Raw genomic sequence first — 16,146 nt, 5'->3', positions numbered from 1 at the left:
GTAGAAGACAAAAATAGGAACAAAGAACAAGGGCAATAAATAGAAAACAGAAATGAATGTGGTAGATATTAACCCAACTATGTCAATAATCACTTTGAGTGTCAATGGTCTAAATGCATCAATTAATGTATTGTCAGAGTTAAATGAAAACATGCCCCAACTATGTGTTAACTATAAGAAAGCCACCATAAATATAAAGATACATATAGATTAAAGGTAGAGGGAGAAAAATATATCATGCTAACGCTAGTTTTAAAAAGGAGCAATAGCTCTATTAATTTCAGACAGAGCAGACTTCAAAGCAAAAAAAGTTATCAGATATAAATAAGGGCACTGCATAATGATAAAGGGGTCAATTCTCCAATAAGATATAACTTCTTAATGTATATGCACCTAACAACACAGCATGAAACTACCTGAGGCAAAAGTGAAAGGAGAAATAGATCCACTATCAGAATTGGAGACTTCAACCTCTTCTTTCTGAAAGGGACAGATTCAGCAGACAGGGAATAGGTAAAGACATAGTTGAACTTAACAACACCATCTATCAAATGGATATAAATGTTCATCCAACAGCAGCAGGATACACATTTTTCTCAAGCTCACATGGAACATTCACCAAGATAGACCACATTCTGGGCCATAAAACGTACCTTAACTGAAAGAACAGAAATTCTACACTGTTTGTTTTCAGACCATAATGGAATCAAACTAGAAACCAATAATAGAAAACTGGAAATCCTGAATACGTGGGGACTAAACAACACATAAATAACACATAGATTAAAGAAGAAATATCAAGAAAAATTTAAAAATATTTTGGACAAAATGAAAATTAAAACACAACTTACCAAAATTTGTTGGATGTAGTGGGAGCAGTGCTTAAAGGGAAATTTATAGTATTGAGTGCATATATAAGAAAAAAAGGTCTAAAAGCAATTACTGAAGTTTCCAACTTGGGAAACTATAAGAGAAGACCAAATTAAATCCAAAGTAAGCAGAAAAAAAGAGATAATAAGAATTAGAGCAGAAACCAATAAAATTGAAAATAAAAAATCAATGAAACCATAAGCTGGTTCTTTGAAAATATCAATAAAATCAGTAAGACTTAAACAGGCTAACTAAGGGGAAAAAAGAGAGGACACAAATTACTACTATCAGAAATAAAAGAGGGACATCACTACAGATTCAAGGAAAATTAAAAGGACAACAAAAGAATATTATGAACAACTCTGTGCCCACAAATTTGATAACCTAAATGAAATGGACCAATTCCTTGAAAGATACAATGTGCCAAATCTCACACAAGAAGAAACAGATGACCCAAATAGTCATAAATCTGTTAAAGAAATTGAACTAATAAATAACTTTCAAAAAAGCACCAGGCCCAGATAGATTCCTGGTGCATTCTATAAAACATTTAAGGAAGAAATTTTGCCAGTTTTCTATAATCTCTTTCAGAAGATAGAAGCAGAGGGAATACATTTAACTTATTCGACGAGGTCAGCATTACCATAATACCCAAACCAGACAAAGATATTAAAAGAAAAGAAGACTACAGATCAACATCTCTTATGAACACAGATGTAAAAATCTTCAATAAAATATTATCAAATTGAATTCAATAAAGTATAAAAAGAATTATATACCATGATCAAAAGCCATTTGATCTGGTTCAACATTTGAAAATCAATTAATTAGCAAATTGAATCCAAAATAGTATAAAAAGAATTATATACCATGATCAAGAGTAATTTATCACAGGTATTCAAGGCTGGTTCAACACTTCAAAATTAATTAATATAATTCATCACATAAACAGATCAAAATAGAAAAAAATCACATGATCATATCAATAAATACAGAAATAGCATATGACAAAATCCAACACCCACTCATAATAAAAATTTTCAGTAAACTAGGATTATAGGAGAACTGTCTCAACTTGATAAGAAGTATCAGTGGAAACTTACAGTTAAAACCATACTTAATATTGAGAAACTTGAAGCTTTCCCACTAAGATAAGGTACAAGGCAAAGATGTTTCCTCTCATTACTCCTTTTCAACCTTGTACTAGAAGTCTTAGCTAATGCAACAAGTCAAGAAAAGCTAATAAAAACTGTACTGATTGAGAAGGAAGACATAAAACTGTCTTTGTTCATGGGTGATATGATTGTTTGCACAGGAAATCTCAAAGAATTAACAAAAACTCCTGGAACTAATCAGTGATTATAGGAAGGTTATAGGATGGAGGTTAATATGCAAAAGTCAATTGTTTTCCTGTATACTAACAATGAAAAAATGGAATTTGAAGTTAAAAACACACTACCATTTACATTAGCACTCCCAAAATGAAATACTTAGGGATAAAGCTAACAAAATATATACATTATCTTTATGAGGAAAATTTTAGAAACTCTGGTGAATGAAATAAAAGAAGAACTGAATAGAGAAATATTCCACGTTCACAGATAGGAAAACTCAATATTGTCTAGATGTCAGTTCTTCCCAACTTAATATATAGATTAAATGCAATCCCAATCAAAATTCCAGCAAGTAATTTTATGGGTATCAACATACTGATTCTGAACTTTATATGAAGAGACAAAAGACCCAGAATAGCCAACATGATATTGAATGAGAAGAACAAAGTTGGAGGACAGACCCTACCCACCTTCAAGATTTACTGTGAAGCTAATCAAGACATTGTGATATTGGTCAAGGTATTGACAACTAGATCAGTGGAACAGAATAGAGGGCCCAAAAATAGACCCTCATGAATATAATCAATTGATCTTTCACATAGGAGTCAAGGCAGTACAATTGAGCAAAGATAGTCTCTTCAACAAAAGATGATGGAACAACTGGACATCCATGTGCAAAAAAGTGAATCTAGACACAGACTTTATGCCCTTTACAAAAACTAATTACAAATGGATCATAAACTTATATATAAAATGAAAAAATATACAACTACTGGAAGATAACATAGGACAAAACCTAGGTGACCTTGGGTATGGTGATGACTTTTTAGATACAATACCGAAGACATTATTCATGAAGGAAATTCAGTTGACCCTTGACCAACACAGGTTTGAAATGTGTGAATCCACTTACTTATACACAGGTTTGTTTGTTTTTTTTTACAGTACACTACTATAAATGTATTTTCCTTATGACTTCCTTAATAATCTTTTCTCTAGCCCACTTTATAAGAATACAGTATAATATGTATAATATACAAAATACATATTAATCAACTATTTACATTATTGGTAAGGCTTCCAGTCAACAGTAGGCTATTAGTACAGTTGACTCTTGAACAACACAGGGCTTAAGGGCACCAACCCCTTATGCAGTTGAAAATCTGCGTATAACTTTTGACTCCCCCAAAAGTTAATTGCTAACAGTAGTAACTATTAACTATGCACAAGTAGACCCATGCAGTTCAAACCCATGTTGTTCAAGGGTGAACTGCAATTAAGTTTTTTTGGGATTCAAAATTTATACACAGATTTTTGATTGCATAGGGGCCACATGACTCAAGGGCCAACTACAATTGATAAGCTCAGCTTCATTAAAATGAAAGCGTACAATTCAATGGTATATACTATGTTCATAGAGTTTTGCAGTCACTTTAAGTTTAGGACATTTCCATCACATGCAAAAGACATCTTGTGTTCACCAGCAGTCACTTCTCATTTCCCCATAGTGCTAGGCAACTGCTAGTCTGCTTTCTGTTTCTATAAATTTGCCTATTTCATATGAATGGAATCATATAGTATGAGGTCTTTTGTGTTAGCTTCTTTTACTCAGCGTAATGTTTTTATGGTTGCAGGGTATCCGTACTTCATTCTTTTTATTGGCAAGTAATATTCTATTATATGGATATGCCACATTTTATTTATTCATTAATCACTGGAGACATTTGGCCTGTTTCCACTTTTTGCCCATTATGAATAATGCTGCCATGACCACTGGTGTACACATTTGTGTGTGTGTGCATGTGTGTGTGTGCGTGTGTGTGTGCATGTGTGTGTGTGTGCGTGTGTGTGTGTGTGTATGCATATGTGCTCATTTTCCTTGGGTATATACCTAGGAGTGTAATTGCTGGGTCATATGGTAACTCTGTTTAATATGAGGAACTGGCAAGCTGTTTTCCATAGTGACGACATCACTTTACACTTGTACCTGCAAGACACAAGAGTTCCACTTGCTTCACATCCTCTCCAATACTTGTTATTTTCCTTTTTTTAAAATAGTCTTCCTACGGGGCGCCTGGGTGGCGCAGTCGATTAGGCGTCCAACTTCAGCCAGGTCACGATCTCGCGGTCCGTGAGTTCGAGCCCCGCGTCGGGCTCTGGGCTGATGGCTCGGAGCCTGGAGCCTGTTTCCTATTCTGTGTCTCCCTCTTTCTCTGCCCCTCCCCCGTTCATGCTCTGTCTCTCTCTGTCCCAAAAATAAATAAAAAAACGTTGAAAAAAAATTAAAAATAAAATAGTCATCCTAATAGATGTGAAGTGGAATTTCATTGTGGTTTTGATTTGCATTTCCCTAGTGATTAGCGATGTTGAACATCTTTTCATATGTTTATTGGTTATTTGTATATTTTATTTTATTTATTTATTTATTTATTTTTTCAACGTTTATTTATTTTTGGGACAGAGAGAGACAGAGCATGAATGGGGGAGGGGCAGAGAGAGAGGGAGACACAGAATTGGAAACAGGCTCCAGGCTCCGAGCCATCAGCCCAGAGCCCGACGCGGGGCTCGAACTCACGGACCGCGAGATTGTGACCTGGCTGAAGTCGGACGCTTAACCGACTGCGCCACCCAGGCGCCCCTTGTATATTTTATTTAGAGAAATGTCTAAACCCTTGCCCATTTTTTGTTTTTTAATATTACAATTTTATTAGATATTTCACTGAACAGAATATGTTTTTTAAATTGGTAGACTTTGTTTGTTACAGATGTTTTAGTCTTACAGAAAGTTGAGCAGTTTGCACACAGAGTTTCCTCTCCTGTGGTCAGTTTCCATTTACTATTACTACTTAGTGAGGTACATTTGTTACAGTTGATGAGCCAATATTGATACATTATTATTGATTAGAGTCCATAGTTTATGTTAAAGTTCACTCTTGGTGTTGTGAAGTTCTATGAGTTTTGACAAATATGCCATGTCATGTATCCAGCATTATAGCATCATACAGAATAGGTTTACTGGCCTAAAAACCCCCTGTGCTCTACATATTTATCATTCCCTCTCTACTCTAAGCCCTTGAAAACCATTGATCTTTTTACTATCTCTATAGTTTTACCTTTGCCAGAATGTTACTTAGTTGGAAACATATAGTATGTAACCTTTTCAGACAGGTTTCTTTGACTAAGCAATATGTATTTAAGTTTCCTCTATATCTTTTCTTGGCTTCATAGGTCATTTCTTTTTCTTGCTGAATACTATTCCATTGAATTGATGCATCACAGTTTATCCATTCACCTTTTGAGGGACATTTTGGTTACTTCCAGTTTTGGGCAACTATGAATAAGCTCTTATGAACATTTGTGTGCAGGTTTTTGTGTGGATGTAGTTTTCAACTCATTTGGGTAAATACTTAGAGAAATGTGATTGCTGGATCATACAGTAAGGCTCTATTTAGCTTTGTAAGGAACTGCCAAATTGTCTTTTAAAGTGACTGTACCATTTTGCATTCCCACCAACAAAAAATAAGAGTTCCTGGTGCTGCACATTCTTGTCAGCTTTTGGTACTATCAGGTTTATTATTAATTTTTTTGATGTTAGCCAGTCTAACAATATGTAGTAGTACCTCTCTGTTTTAATTTGCAGTTCCCGGATGACATACGATGCTGGGCATCATTTTATATGATTATTTGCCATCTGTGTATCTTTACCGGTGAGGTATCTGTTCAGACCTTTTGCCCATTTCTGAATTGGGTTATTATCTTTTAAAAAATTCTTTGTTTATTTATTTTGAGAGAGAGAAAGAGAGTGTGCATGCAGGAGGGGCAGAGAGAGAGAAAGAGAGAGAGAGAGAGAGGGAATTCCAAGCAAGCTCCTCACCATCAGTGAGGGGGGGCTCAGACTCATGAACTGTGAGATCATGACCTGAGCCAAAATCAAGAGTCAGATGCTCAACCTAAGCCATCCAGGTGCCCCAAGGTTATTATCTTTTTTATAATTGAGTGGCAAGAGTAATTTATATATTCTGGATACCTATCCATCTGTTATCACATATGTGATTTGCAGATATTTTCTTCCATTCTTTAGGTTGTCTTTGGATGGTAACATTTGCATCACAAAAGTTACTTTTGTGTATTCCAGTGGTTTTATCTTTATTCTTATTGTTTGCAGCCAGAATATGCAGGGGCAGAAAAAAAGTAAGCAAGAGGGAGGGCATAGGAAGTCAGGAGAGGAGAGATGCCTGTGGAGAGGCATTGCAACAAAGACCTGGGTGAAGTGGAAAGAGTAAAGAGGATCTGAGGAAAGGATGCACCCTTAGCTCTGGGAGTTCTTGGCCCATGTTGCCTCCACGGACACTGTTTGCTTTGTAGCCCTGTATTTTCTCAGAGAAAGGTACATAAATATAAAAGGAGTTTTTGGCGTCCCTCTACAGAAAATACCGGTGTTCAATGTTCCTCCAGGGCAGAGACTCTATTTCATTTATCTTTTCATCCTCAGCACCTAATACAAAACCTGGCGCAAAGACACTCCACGAATGCTCGTTCAAAGAGTGACAGAGGTGTGAGATAATGCATAAGGCCAGAGGGGGAGGTTTAGTATTAGTTGTTGAGGATGTTTGAATGCAAGGAGTCTCAGTCTGGCTAGGAAACAGTTGTCTCGGCAGACAACATGAGAGGCAACTAAATAATTTCTGATTCCCACTATGTACAGGAGCTGATGGCTCCCGAGACAGAGATGGGGACCCGAGGACCTTCTGGGGAGTGAGGAGAAGCTGATGCCATATCTGAGCTGTCCTTGGGAGGAGGAGGGAGGGGTGGAGAAAGAGGAGCAGGAGGAGGCGGAGCCTCCGGGCCAGCATCAGCTAGTGGAGGTTGGGAAGCCTCTCCTCTTTCCCCTCCCTTGTTGCCTCCACCTGGCTCCTCCCCGCGTTCTCCAAGCTCCCCTCCCCCTTCCCCAAGGACAGTCTGCAAGGAAGCCGTGGCGGAGGAGAGCTAAGACTAAAAGGCAAGAGGGGCCCTGAGTAAGGACCGCGGGGGAAAGCCGAGAGCGAGGTGGGGATGACCGTGCTGGGAGGAGGCGCTGGGGAGAACTGGAAGGAGCGGATGGGAAAAGAAGAGGTGGTATGGCATCAGAAGCAGGAGCGAAGAGGGGGGATGGGTAGGGGAGCCGTGAAGAATCCTAGCCCTTCGGCTCATTTCCCTCCGCTAGCACGCACAGCCCCCGCCCCTGGGAATCAGGGATGGGTGGGTGGTGCTCGGACCTCGTTTCCCCTGGCTGCCTCACTCCTATCCTGGCACTCAGCCAGTTCAAATCAGTGCACCTATGATGTTGCCGCCCTGTATTTATCCCTCCCGCCTGCTTATCTTCACACATGTGATTTTATATTTAGGTTTTATGTCTGTGTGTTTCTATGTGTGTGTCACTGTGGATCTATAAAGGTTGCTTATATATGAATCTGCGTGCATTTCTGTGTCCTGTGCCTCTTATAACTGGTTTAGGGATACAGGAGAAGGTTCTTTTTTGCAGGTCAGCACTCCTAACCTTCCCCCTTGTTAATGGTGAATTCTCTCCCTCACTGAAAACTCCATGGGTGGCAGATCCCTGTGTGAGTTTGTCAGTGAGCTCCCAGAGTGAATGAGAAGAAAAAACTCAAGGAAAATGGGATCAGAATACTCATGTTTTGTTCTTTCATTTCCAAATGTTTGCCTCCTTATGTGCACCAGTGACTTAGTCTTTTTTTTTTTTCTTGAGAACAGCAGAAATTTGGACATGAACACTCCAGTTAATAGAAGAGTGTCTGTATCCATATGTGTTTATTACATTCCTTTCACTGTCACTATATGCTTTCTTAAGTCCTATTTGTATCTCTATGCGTTAGAAATAGAATATGGAGCTGTCTGTATCCAAGCATACTAAATAAAAGCTTTCATAGGTCTGTGTGCGTTTTGTATTGTTCGTCAGTTCACTAATGCCTTCAACAAGGATTTATTGAACTGTTATGTGCATGGACTTCACTAGGCTTTGGTTAAGCTGTGGGAAAGTTTTAAAAAAATGAACGTGATCCCTCCCTGGAGGATTGTTCAGTCTAGTTAGGGAAAGTGGCTTGTAGCAGTCATCTATCCAGGGGTCTGCAAACTTTCTGTAAAAAGCCAGATAGTAAATATTTTAGTCTTTGCAGGCTATCTGGTCTCTGTCACAATAATCTACTCTGTTGTAGCACAGAAGCAGCCATAGGATAATGTGTGAAAGAATGAGAATGGTATGGACACTGAAATTTGAATTTCATGTAATTTTCACATGTCCTGAAATGGTTTTTTAAACCATTTAAAAATGTAAAAATCTGGGGCACCTGGGTGGCTTAGTCAGTTGAGCATCTGACTCTTGATTTTGGCTCAGGTCATGATCCCAGGGTTGTAGGATCAAGCCCTGCATCAGACTCCTTGCTGAATGTGGAGCCTGTATGAGATATTCTCTCTCTCTGTCTCTCTCTCTAAAAAAAAGTTTCTTAAAGAAAAATAAAAATGTAAAAACCTTTCTTTGTTTGCTGCCATACAAAACCAAAAAAAGGGCTGGATTTGACCTGTGCTCTGTAGTTTGTTGACCCCTGATCCAGTCCAACCTTATTGTCAATATATAAGAAGCAATTTAAATACCATATAAAGTAGTAATTAAGTGCTAAATGAATGATCTAATACCAGACAATATGTGATTAGAGGAGGCCCACAAAGAATCCCTCCTATGGTAATCAGTGAAGAGTTAATAGTCTTAATATTCATAGGATTGCAGCTAGGCCTGGCCTTAAATGATGGAGTGGGATATCTGTGAAAGGGCCAAGGTGGCCTTCTGGATGAGGGATGCAGTGTACCCAGGTACACAAATGGGAAGGAGCAAAGTAATGTTCAGGTGATGGTGGGACAGAAAATTCATGGGAACAAAGGTTCAAGCTTTGGCAAGGGCTAGATCATGGAAGCTTTGAATGCCAACTCAAGAATTTGGACTTTATCCATCAGAATGGATTATATGTAGTATGTCTGTGAATCTGTGTCCCATAATAATGCTATATATGTTTGTGTTTGTGTGTCTTCACGAGTGTCTCATTGCATGTACTTTATTGGTATGTATGCAGATTTGTGTGTTTATGTGACCTGTGTCTTTATCAGCGCCTACCCTGATTTCCCCAGATTCACAGCAGAAACATGAGCTGTGCATAAAGGTCATCAGCCCCGGTTCAAGTGATTTGGCCCAGTTCAGGTGAATGCATCCTCAGGGTCCTATGACCTACCCATAGAGGTTTATTCTATGTCTCTTGTAGAGTGGAGAAGGGAAACACAAACGGAGACCAGCTATTGTAGTAGGCAATTCAGGTGGAGAGAGGCGCCGAGGATCGCAAATAAGAGAAGGATAAGGGAAGATAGTAAGGGAGAAGAATAGGACTTGGTAACTTTTGACTCTCAGAGTAAGGAGGAGATCAATTTAAAAATTTAGATTTTAACCTGGATAACTGGTAGAGTGATGACTCCTTTGACATTTTGTGGACACAAAAGTGTGTCTTGTGTGTTCCTTTGAGAGAGATAAGCCCTAAAGACAATAATAGGAAGGTGTTCACATGGCGTGTGTACATAATCTATGTATATCTGGCTATGATTCTGTGTTGTTCTTCCCATTTGATAGCATGTAGTGTGAAGGGCAAGGCCTGAAGATGAGTCAAGAGAGGCTCAGGAGGCAGGAAGCCTGAGAGCGATGGGAGAAGGCATAGAATGTCTTTAACCATTCCTGAGCCTGAACCATCATTTTGTGCAGGCTCAAATGTGCATGTAAAACCTCAAACCCCAGTTCCAGCTTAGCCCAATTCCATAAAACGAAACCATCATCTTCACCATAACCCTGCCTTCCCTCACTTTTCTGCTTCCACTTGGCTGGTTCTCATCAGTGCCCCAAACCTCACCCGATTCCTACCGTCTGCAGCAGCCCTTCCCTTCATTAAAAGGAGGAATCCTTGAGGCCACCTTAACTTTCCTCCTTCTTTTCTCATTTCTGTTCAGTCAACTGCCCTTCCCCTTGACCTTAGCTTGTTCTCCAAATAGACTCCAATTCAGGTGGGAGGGATTAGCCGGGACCTTTGCAGTCTTGGGTTTGATTACTGTGACATTTCAGCTTGTCAGTTTGTGGGGGCGTGGCCCTCTTCTGGAAGAAGTCCAAAACACCCAGGCTGCAAAGCTCAGACTTAGTATAGTAGGAGAGCCTGACTGGGGTGGCTTTAGCCAGTCTAACAGAGCCATTTCCTGAGCACCTCAATCCACCTGTGTCTTAACTGATCGTGCTCTTGAATTCTAGAGTGGATCATGACCCATGAAGAGCACCATGCAGCCAAAACCCTGGGGATTGGCAAAGCCATCGCCGTGTTAACCTCTGGTGGAGATGCCCAAGGTAAGGAGGAAGGCCCTGCTTGGGGAGGGACAAAAAAACCATGGCTGGTAGGCCCTTTTGAGTTTCTTAACTCCCTTAGCCTGTAGAATAGAACTGTCCTTAATGTCCTCCTGCTGTAGATTCACACTGGAATCCTGGGCTTTCCCAAGAGTCTCTGTCAGGTCTAAGTCCCCAAGTGCTTCTGGATATTATTTCCTCTACCTTAATTTACTCAAATCTTTATAAAACTTCTTTCTAAGTTTCTCTGAAGATTTGGGACCATTTTGTTCCTTTGATACCTAAAAGACTGGTGTTTTCTCAAGCATCACTAGGAAGAAAGAGACTAAAGAGATAAACTTGTTGAGAAAGCAGTAGGTGGATTCACTTCAAATACATTGAAAATGGTGGGGAAAGGGGGAGATGCAGAAATTGGTATTTGGTGGGCCCTAGCTAGATCTTCAGGTGTTACCTCTGAGGTACGTAGAGTTTCTGCACCAACCAGGGTCCGGCACCACACTCCTACAGCACATTTCCTTCTACTGGGCACAGTTCTGCTTCATGCTTAGTTTTCTCTGGCCTTTCCTCTTCTTCCATTCCTTCGTCCCTCGAATAAGCAGGAATAGCAGCAGTTAATCGGTACAGACCCATGGGGTGAGGTGGGGGGGGGCGGGCAGAAAGCAAAGCCAGAGAGAACCCCTTTCTGGGTTGAGTCCCAGAAGCCTGGAAGTCAGGGAAATCAGGTATATGGAAAAATGAAGTGGGAGATAGGGAATGTGTGATTTTTTTTTTCCTCCTGATGATCTTGTATATTGTAATTTATAATACGTTGAAATCTACCTTCAGAATCTCTTTGAGAGGGATACCAGGACATGGAGACTGTGCTGAGAAAAATAGAGAAGGAAAGAGATTTCAGCCAGTCTCCCCTTCACTCTGCACCACTCTCTGTAGGCTTCCTAAACTTTGTGTTAAGCACCCACTTTGCTTAGAGCCCTGCCTTGTATGTCGTGAAGAAGTTAATTTTCTTTGGAAACTTATAGTTTTAGGAGAAAAGATAGCATACATTACTGGAATTCTTATGTAAGGCTTATAAATAACAAGAATCAAGTGTGCCTAACCAAGTAGAACCCACTTCTATAATGAACAGATAGGCTTTGGTTGGATTAACCAGGGAAGAGTTCACAGAGAAGGTAGATTTCAAGAGACTGAACTCTTCATTGAATGAATTCTTCATTCCACAGTGTCTGGTGTACAAAGTAGGTGCTATATAAACGTATTCTTAGTTAAATGCAAAGGACGTTATTGAGCACCTGCATTTCAAGCAGAATGGCAGGCACTAAGGATACATCAATGAAAAAGTTACACATTGTTCTTATGATCCTCATTATATGTTAGTAAATCTAGGCTTTAAGTATATTTTTTATCTAATGTATATTTAATTGTAATTGTGATATGTATTATGAACATGAGAATGCCAGAATGAGGACACTTAGGAAGAGGGGCACAGAGGTCTGAGTTCAGGAAGAGTGGCCAGATTAGGAATGCAGAGCCCTACTTGAGGCTGACCTTACTTTTCGATTGCTTCTCTGCTCTCTCCTGGAAAGAATCCCTTGCTCCACAAACTCTTGAGTGTTGATCCTAAAACCTTGGTAGGGTGGCCTGTGAAATTGGATTAAGTGAAGCAAGAAGAGCCTGCTAAAAATCCAAGTGAGGCATACAAAGTTAAGAATTTATGAAAAAGAAGGGCTCTCTGGAGAGGGAAAGAGGAAAAAAAAAAAAGAGACAGAGGGAGAGAGAGAGAGCTAGGATTTAACTTGGGTCTAAGAGCAGCAGAGCTCTTTCAGCTTCTGATCCTGAGCACAGAAACCCTCTTATTCTAGAGGGACCATCACCTGCTTTAAGGGAAGATCATTCTTGGAGGCAGGCGCTAGCATAAGCTGATTTCTGGAGGGCCAGCTGGACCAAGGCCTAGGGGATCCTGTGACAGGCACAGTGTACCCAGGGAAATATCCCACTGCGAGGCCACATAACATCACAGGTGCATGTGACCAGGTGGTACAGGAAGAAACTAAGGGAGACAGGGAAGCAAAGCAGAAAACTCAAAGTAGAGTTGAGAGGTCTCAGCTGAAGGAGCAGCTCAAATAAAGTAGTGGCCTGCCCAGAGATAGGTTTAATGATCTTCAGTTCTCCGAGGGAGAGGGCACAGAAATGACTTTTAACCCAGAGGCTGTGGGCCACATGGGAAAGTGAAGGTTGGGTTCTATAAAATCCACAGAGGCCACAGCTCTGTCATTCCCTGAGCTTAGCAAAGCCAAAAACCTCTTAAAGCAGAAGAGAGGCCAGATTTCAGACACCCTGAGCTCAGAAACTGGGCTGAGTAGATACAAATTCCAGTCCAGGAATGGCCCCAGCTCTGCTAAACCATACCACATTTGGCCACACAACATTGGCTTATTCTGCTGGAAAGGATCTCAGTCATCGCTCTAGCCCTCTGCCTTCAGATGGGCAGTCCATTCCAAATACATGTTTATCCTGTTTTTAAAGGATTACAGGAACAGGGATTCTATTACCTCTCTGGATTGCTATTCTAGGATTCATAATATTAATTACATATTTGTCAGAAGTGTAATTCAGATCTAACATTTATTTTTCATGTTGGAATTAAAGGATTTTTTTTTTCCTATTCAAAGTTCAGTTAAGGTAGAAACTTTCTAACATCTGCTTTCAAAAAGATAGTGACCAAGTCATTTATTAGTTTTTTCTATCTCATGTCATAGAGACTCATTACCCATAGTTCTCCCCAAAGCCTCTTGCCTACAGGCTGTAATTAGAAACTCCAAAGTATGTGCTTCTGATGTTCTCCAGAGCCCCTCCTGGCTGTACCCAGAATACCCCCTGGGTGTTGCCTGTAATCTTATCCTTCGTCTTGCTTCTAATAAGTCAGACAGCTGCGAATAGAGTTATTTAGGGCAACATGGTACAGCTAAGGAGATCCTGGCCAGGACTGGTCTGAGGCCAGAATAGGCCAGTGATGTTAAGTAGAAGAGCCCAAAGAATTACTGGGACTCCCTAGCATAAGTTATGTGTATACATACTGGTCGGTGAATTCTAGGGAACTGGGGGGTTTGAAATGCAGGTATAGGGGACAATTAGGGTCCTAAAACTTGATTTCTAGGAAAACGGTTGTCCAGCTTAGAGGCAGGATGACCTCTGGAGGTTGATAAGACTGAGGTAAGAAGGTAAAAAGGGATGAGAGAAGAGGAAGAATCTTCTTTTTTTGTGGGATTTTTCTTCTGCCCAATAGATTTGGATATTTCCTACCTGCCATGTATTGTTTACTTTGTACTTAAAACCTTTTAAGTCATTTGTTTTTCTTAAATCTTTTCTCCCTACCCTTACTCAGGAGTAGGAAACAGCATTCCAACCTATAAATTTCAGTAGTGTTTTTTCCTTATTTCTTAAGATTACAAATTCATACTCCAGAACTGTAGGTATCCAATAGACAAGCCCACAGGCATTGTGAAAGTCTAGAAAATAAATCAACAATAGTTTCATTTCTGTTCTGACCTACTGATTTATCCTTACTAAGGCACTGATGGCTTTGCATTGACCCTGACTTTGTTCTTTTCATACACGCAGGCTTTTCCTAAAGCTTCTGAGAAGCCTGCTCCCATCACAGAGTTTTCCATTTTGATTCCTTCAGTTTGAGGATGTGAACCTAGACTTCTAGACTTATGTGACTTTGCCTTAGTGATGGCGGAAGTGGGCTTTGACAGCAGTGCTCACCAGTGACCTCTTGTTGGCAAGCCCAACCTTCCCGTTCTTATCTTAGATTGATTATTGGAAGCATTTGGCAGTGTTACAACTTCTCAAAACTGTTCCCTTTGGCTTCCAAGACATGGCTAAGACCTGGGTTTCCTTTTGCCTTTCTTGCTGCTCCTTAGTTTCCTTCATGGAACCCATCATCCCCTGCCCATTCCCTCAGCATTGGTTTTCCTCAGCGTTCCATTCCTTGCCTTTCCCATTCTAATTCTACATATTCTTGTGACACCATCTCTCCCAAGTCCACATGGGTGTCCCACAAGAACTTCAAGCTCAACATATCCAAATACGAATGTATCATCCACACCCCTACCTGCCTGAATCAAAACTTGCCTCTGCTTAGTTAATTGCACTTCAGTCTTACTCTTTGCCTGTCAGTCATGGGGCCTTTCCATCTTCTTCTCCAACACCTTGAAATCTAACCACAGTGCTGTGCTTCTCTTTCCCCATTGCCTCCTGTCCAGTGTCTCTGTTTTGTCCCAAATGCCACTCTCTCAGTCTAGGCCCTCATTTCGTCTAGGCTGCCAGAGAGCCATCTTATCCCAGCGTCCTCCACATTGCCACCAGTGATCTTTTCTGATATACAGATAGCGTCATGTCTCTCCACTCTCAAAATTCTTCAGAGATTCTCCATCATTTGCAACTTTTGTTTTCTAGGCCAAAGACCTCCTTAAGAATCAAATGACAGCTGTGGACCTTCTCCCAAAGGAAATTCCCGTGCCCAGAAAACTTTTCATACAGTTTCATGGGTTCATGGATTTCCTGAAACCATCACCCATGGATCCCCAATCAAATCCTGGCCTACAGAATAAGAGCCAGGCTTCCTCGCGTGGCATACAGGTGCCTGCTTACCTTTGAAGCTTCACTGCTCACCACTTCCTGTCTTACGTTTTATCCTTTGTAATACCCAGTTACCTAAGGTTGTTTCTTGACCCTCACCTTTATTTGTGCTATTTTCCTGCCTAGAGCACTGTCCCCCAGAGTGGCCACCTGACATAAAAGATTTATAAGGAAATTGTCCTTTAGGTCTCAGGTCAGATGTTGTCTTTTCTGTATAACCTGTTCTGACTCCTTTCTGGCAGCTTGGATGCTCCTTCTCCTTGTCCCCACTGCACTTTGTACAAATCTCCTTCATAGGGATCCATATTGTAACCATGTTATATTCTTCACAAGTCTTGAGGACCATTACCGTCTCCTGTATCTTTGCATCCCTAGACTGTATCATTCAACTGCTGTTTCCCTAGTGCCTAGATAGTGCCTGGAGTATGGTAGGTATTTAGTCAATTATTTGCTCAGTGAGTGAATGGGCCTTCAATTTGATTTGGTGCTTATAGTTATCTAACACCAACTTTCGTCAGCCTGCAGAAAAAACCCTCCAAAATAGACATTTTGGTTTTGTTGGTTCTATTCTGCTCCAGGTAGCTTTGGAATTTACAGTAGTTCATGATGGATTTTATTTTATTTTATTTAAAAAAAAAAATTTTTTTTTTTAACGTTTATTTTTGAGACAGAGAGAGACACAGCATGAATGGGGGAGGGGCAGAGAGAGAGCGAGACACAGAATCGGAAGCAGGCTCCAGGCTCTGAGCCATCAGCCCTTAGCCCGACGCGGGGCTCGAACTCGCGGACCGCGAGATCGTGACCTGAGCTGAAGTCGGACGCTCAACCGACTGAGCCACCCAGGCGCCCCATGGATTTTAGAAGATTTTTCTAATTACTGGT

At 40.5% G+C, this 16,146-nt stretch overlaps 1 protein-coding gene across 4 annotated transcripts in view; it reads left to right on the top strand.

Moving 5' to 3' along the window:
- The window catches only part of PFKM (phosphofructokinase, muscle), a 45,626-nt gene that overhangs the window by 13,389 nt on the left and 16,091 nt on the right, over positions 1 to 16,146 (top strand). For 3 of the 4 annotated variants that reach the window (XR_005794432.1, XM_040488304.1, XM_040488303.1), the window contains exon 3: positions 10,534 to 10,626. Coding sequence is in view for 3 of the 4 variants with exons in the window: in XM_040488304.1 (XP_040344238.1) it covers positions 10,534 to 10,626 (93 nt within the window). In the remaining variant the exon portion in view is untranslated. Of the gene's footprint in view, positions 1 to 7,079; positions 7,204 to 10,533; positions 10,627 to 16,146 lie in introns of those variants that run through there. The other variant, XM_040488305.1, reaches the window with a different exon arrangement.

Source organism: Herpailurus yagouaroundi, unplaced genomic scaffold (genome assembly GCF_014898765.1).
Source record: "Herpailurus yagouaroundi ecotype Mexico unplaced genomic scaffold, PumYag 166, whole genome shotgun sequence".
NCBI lineage: Eukaryota > Metazoa > Chordata > Mammalia > Carnivora > Felidae > Herpailurus > Herpailurus yagouaroundi.
This window is presented reverse-complemented; position numbering and strand designations above follow the sequence as displayed.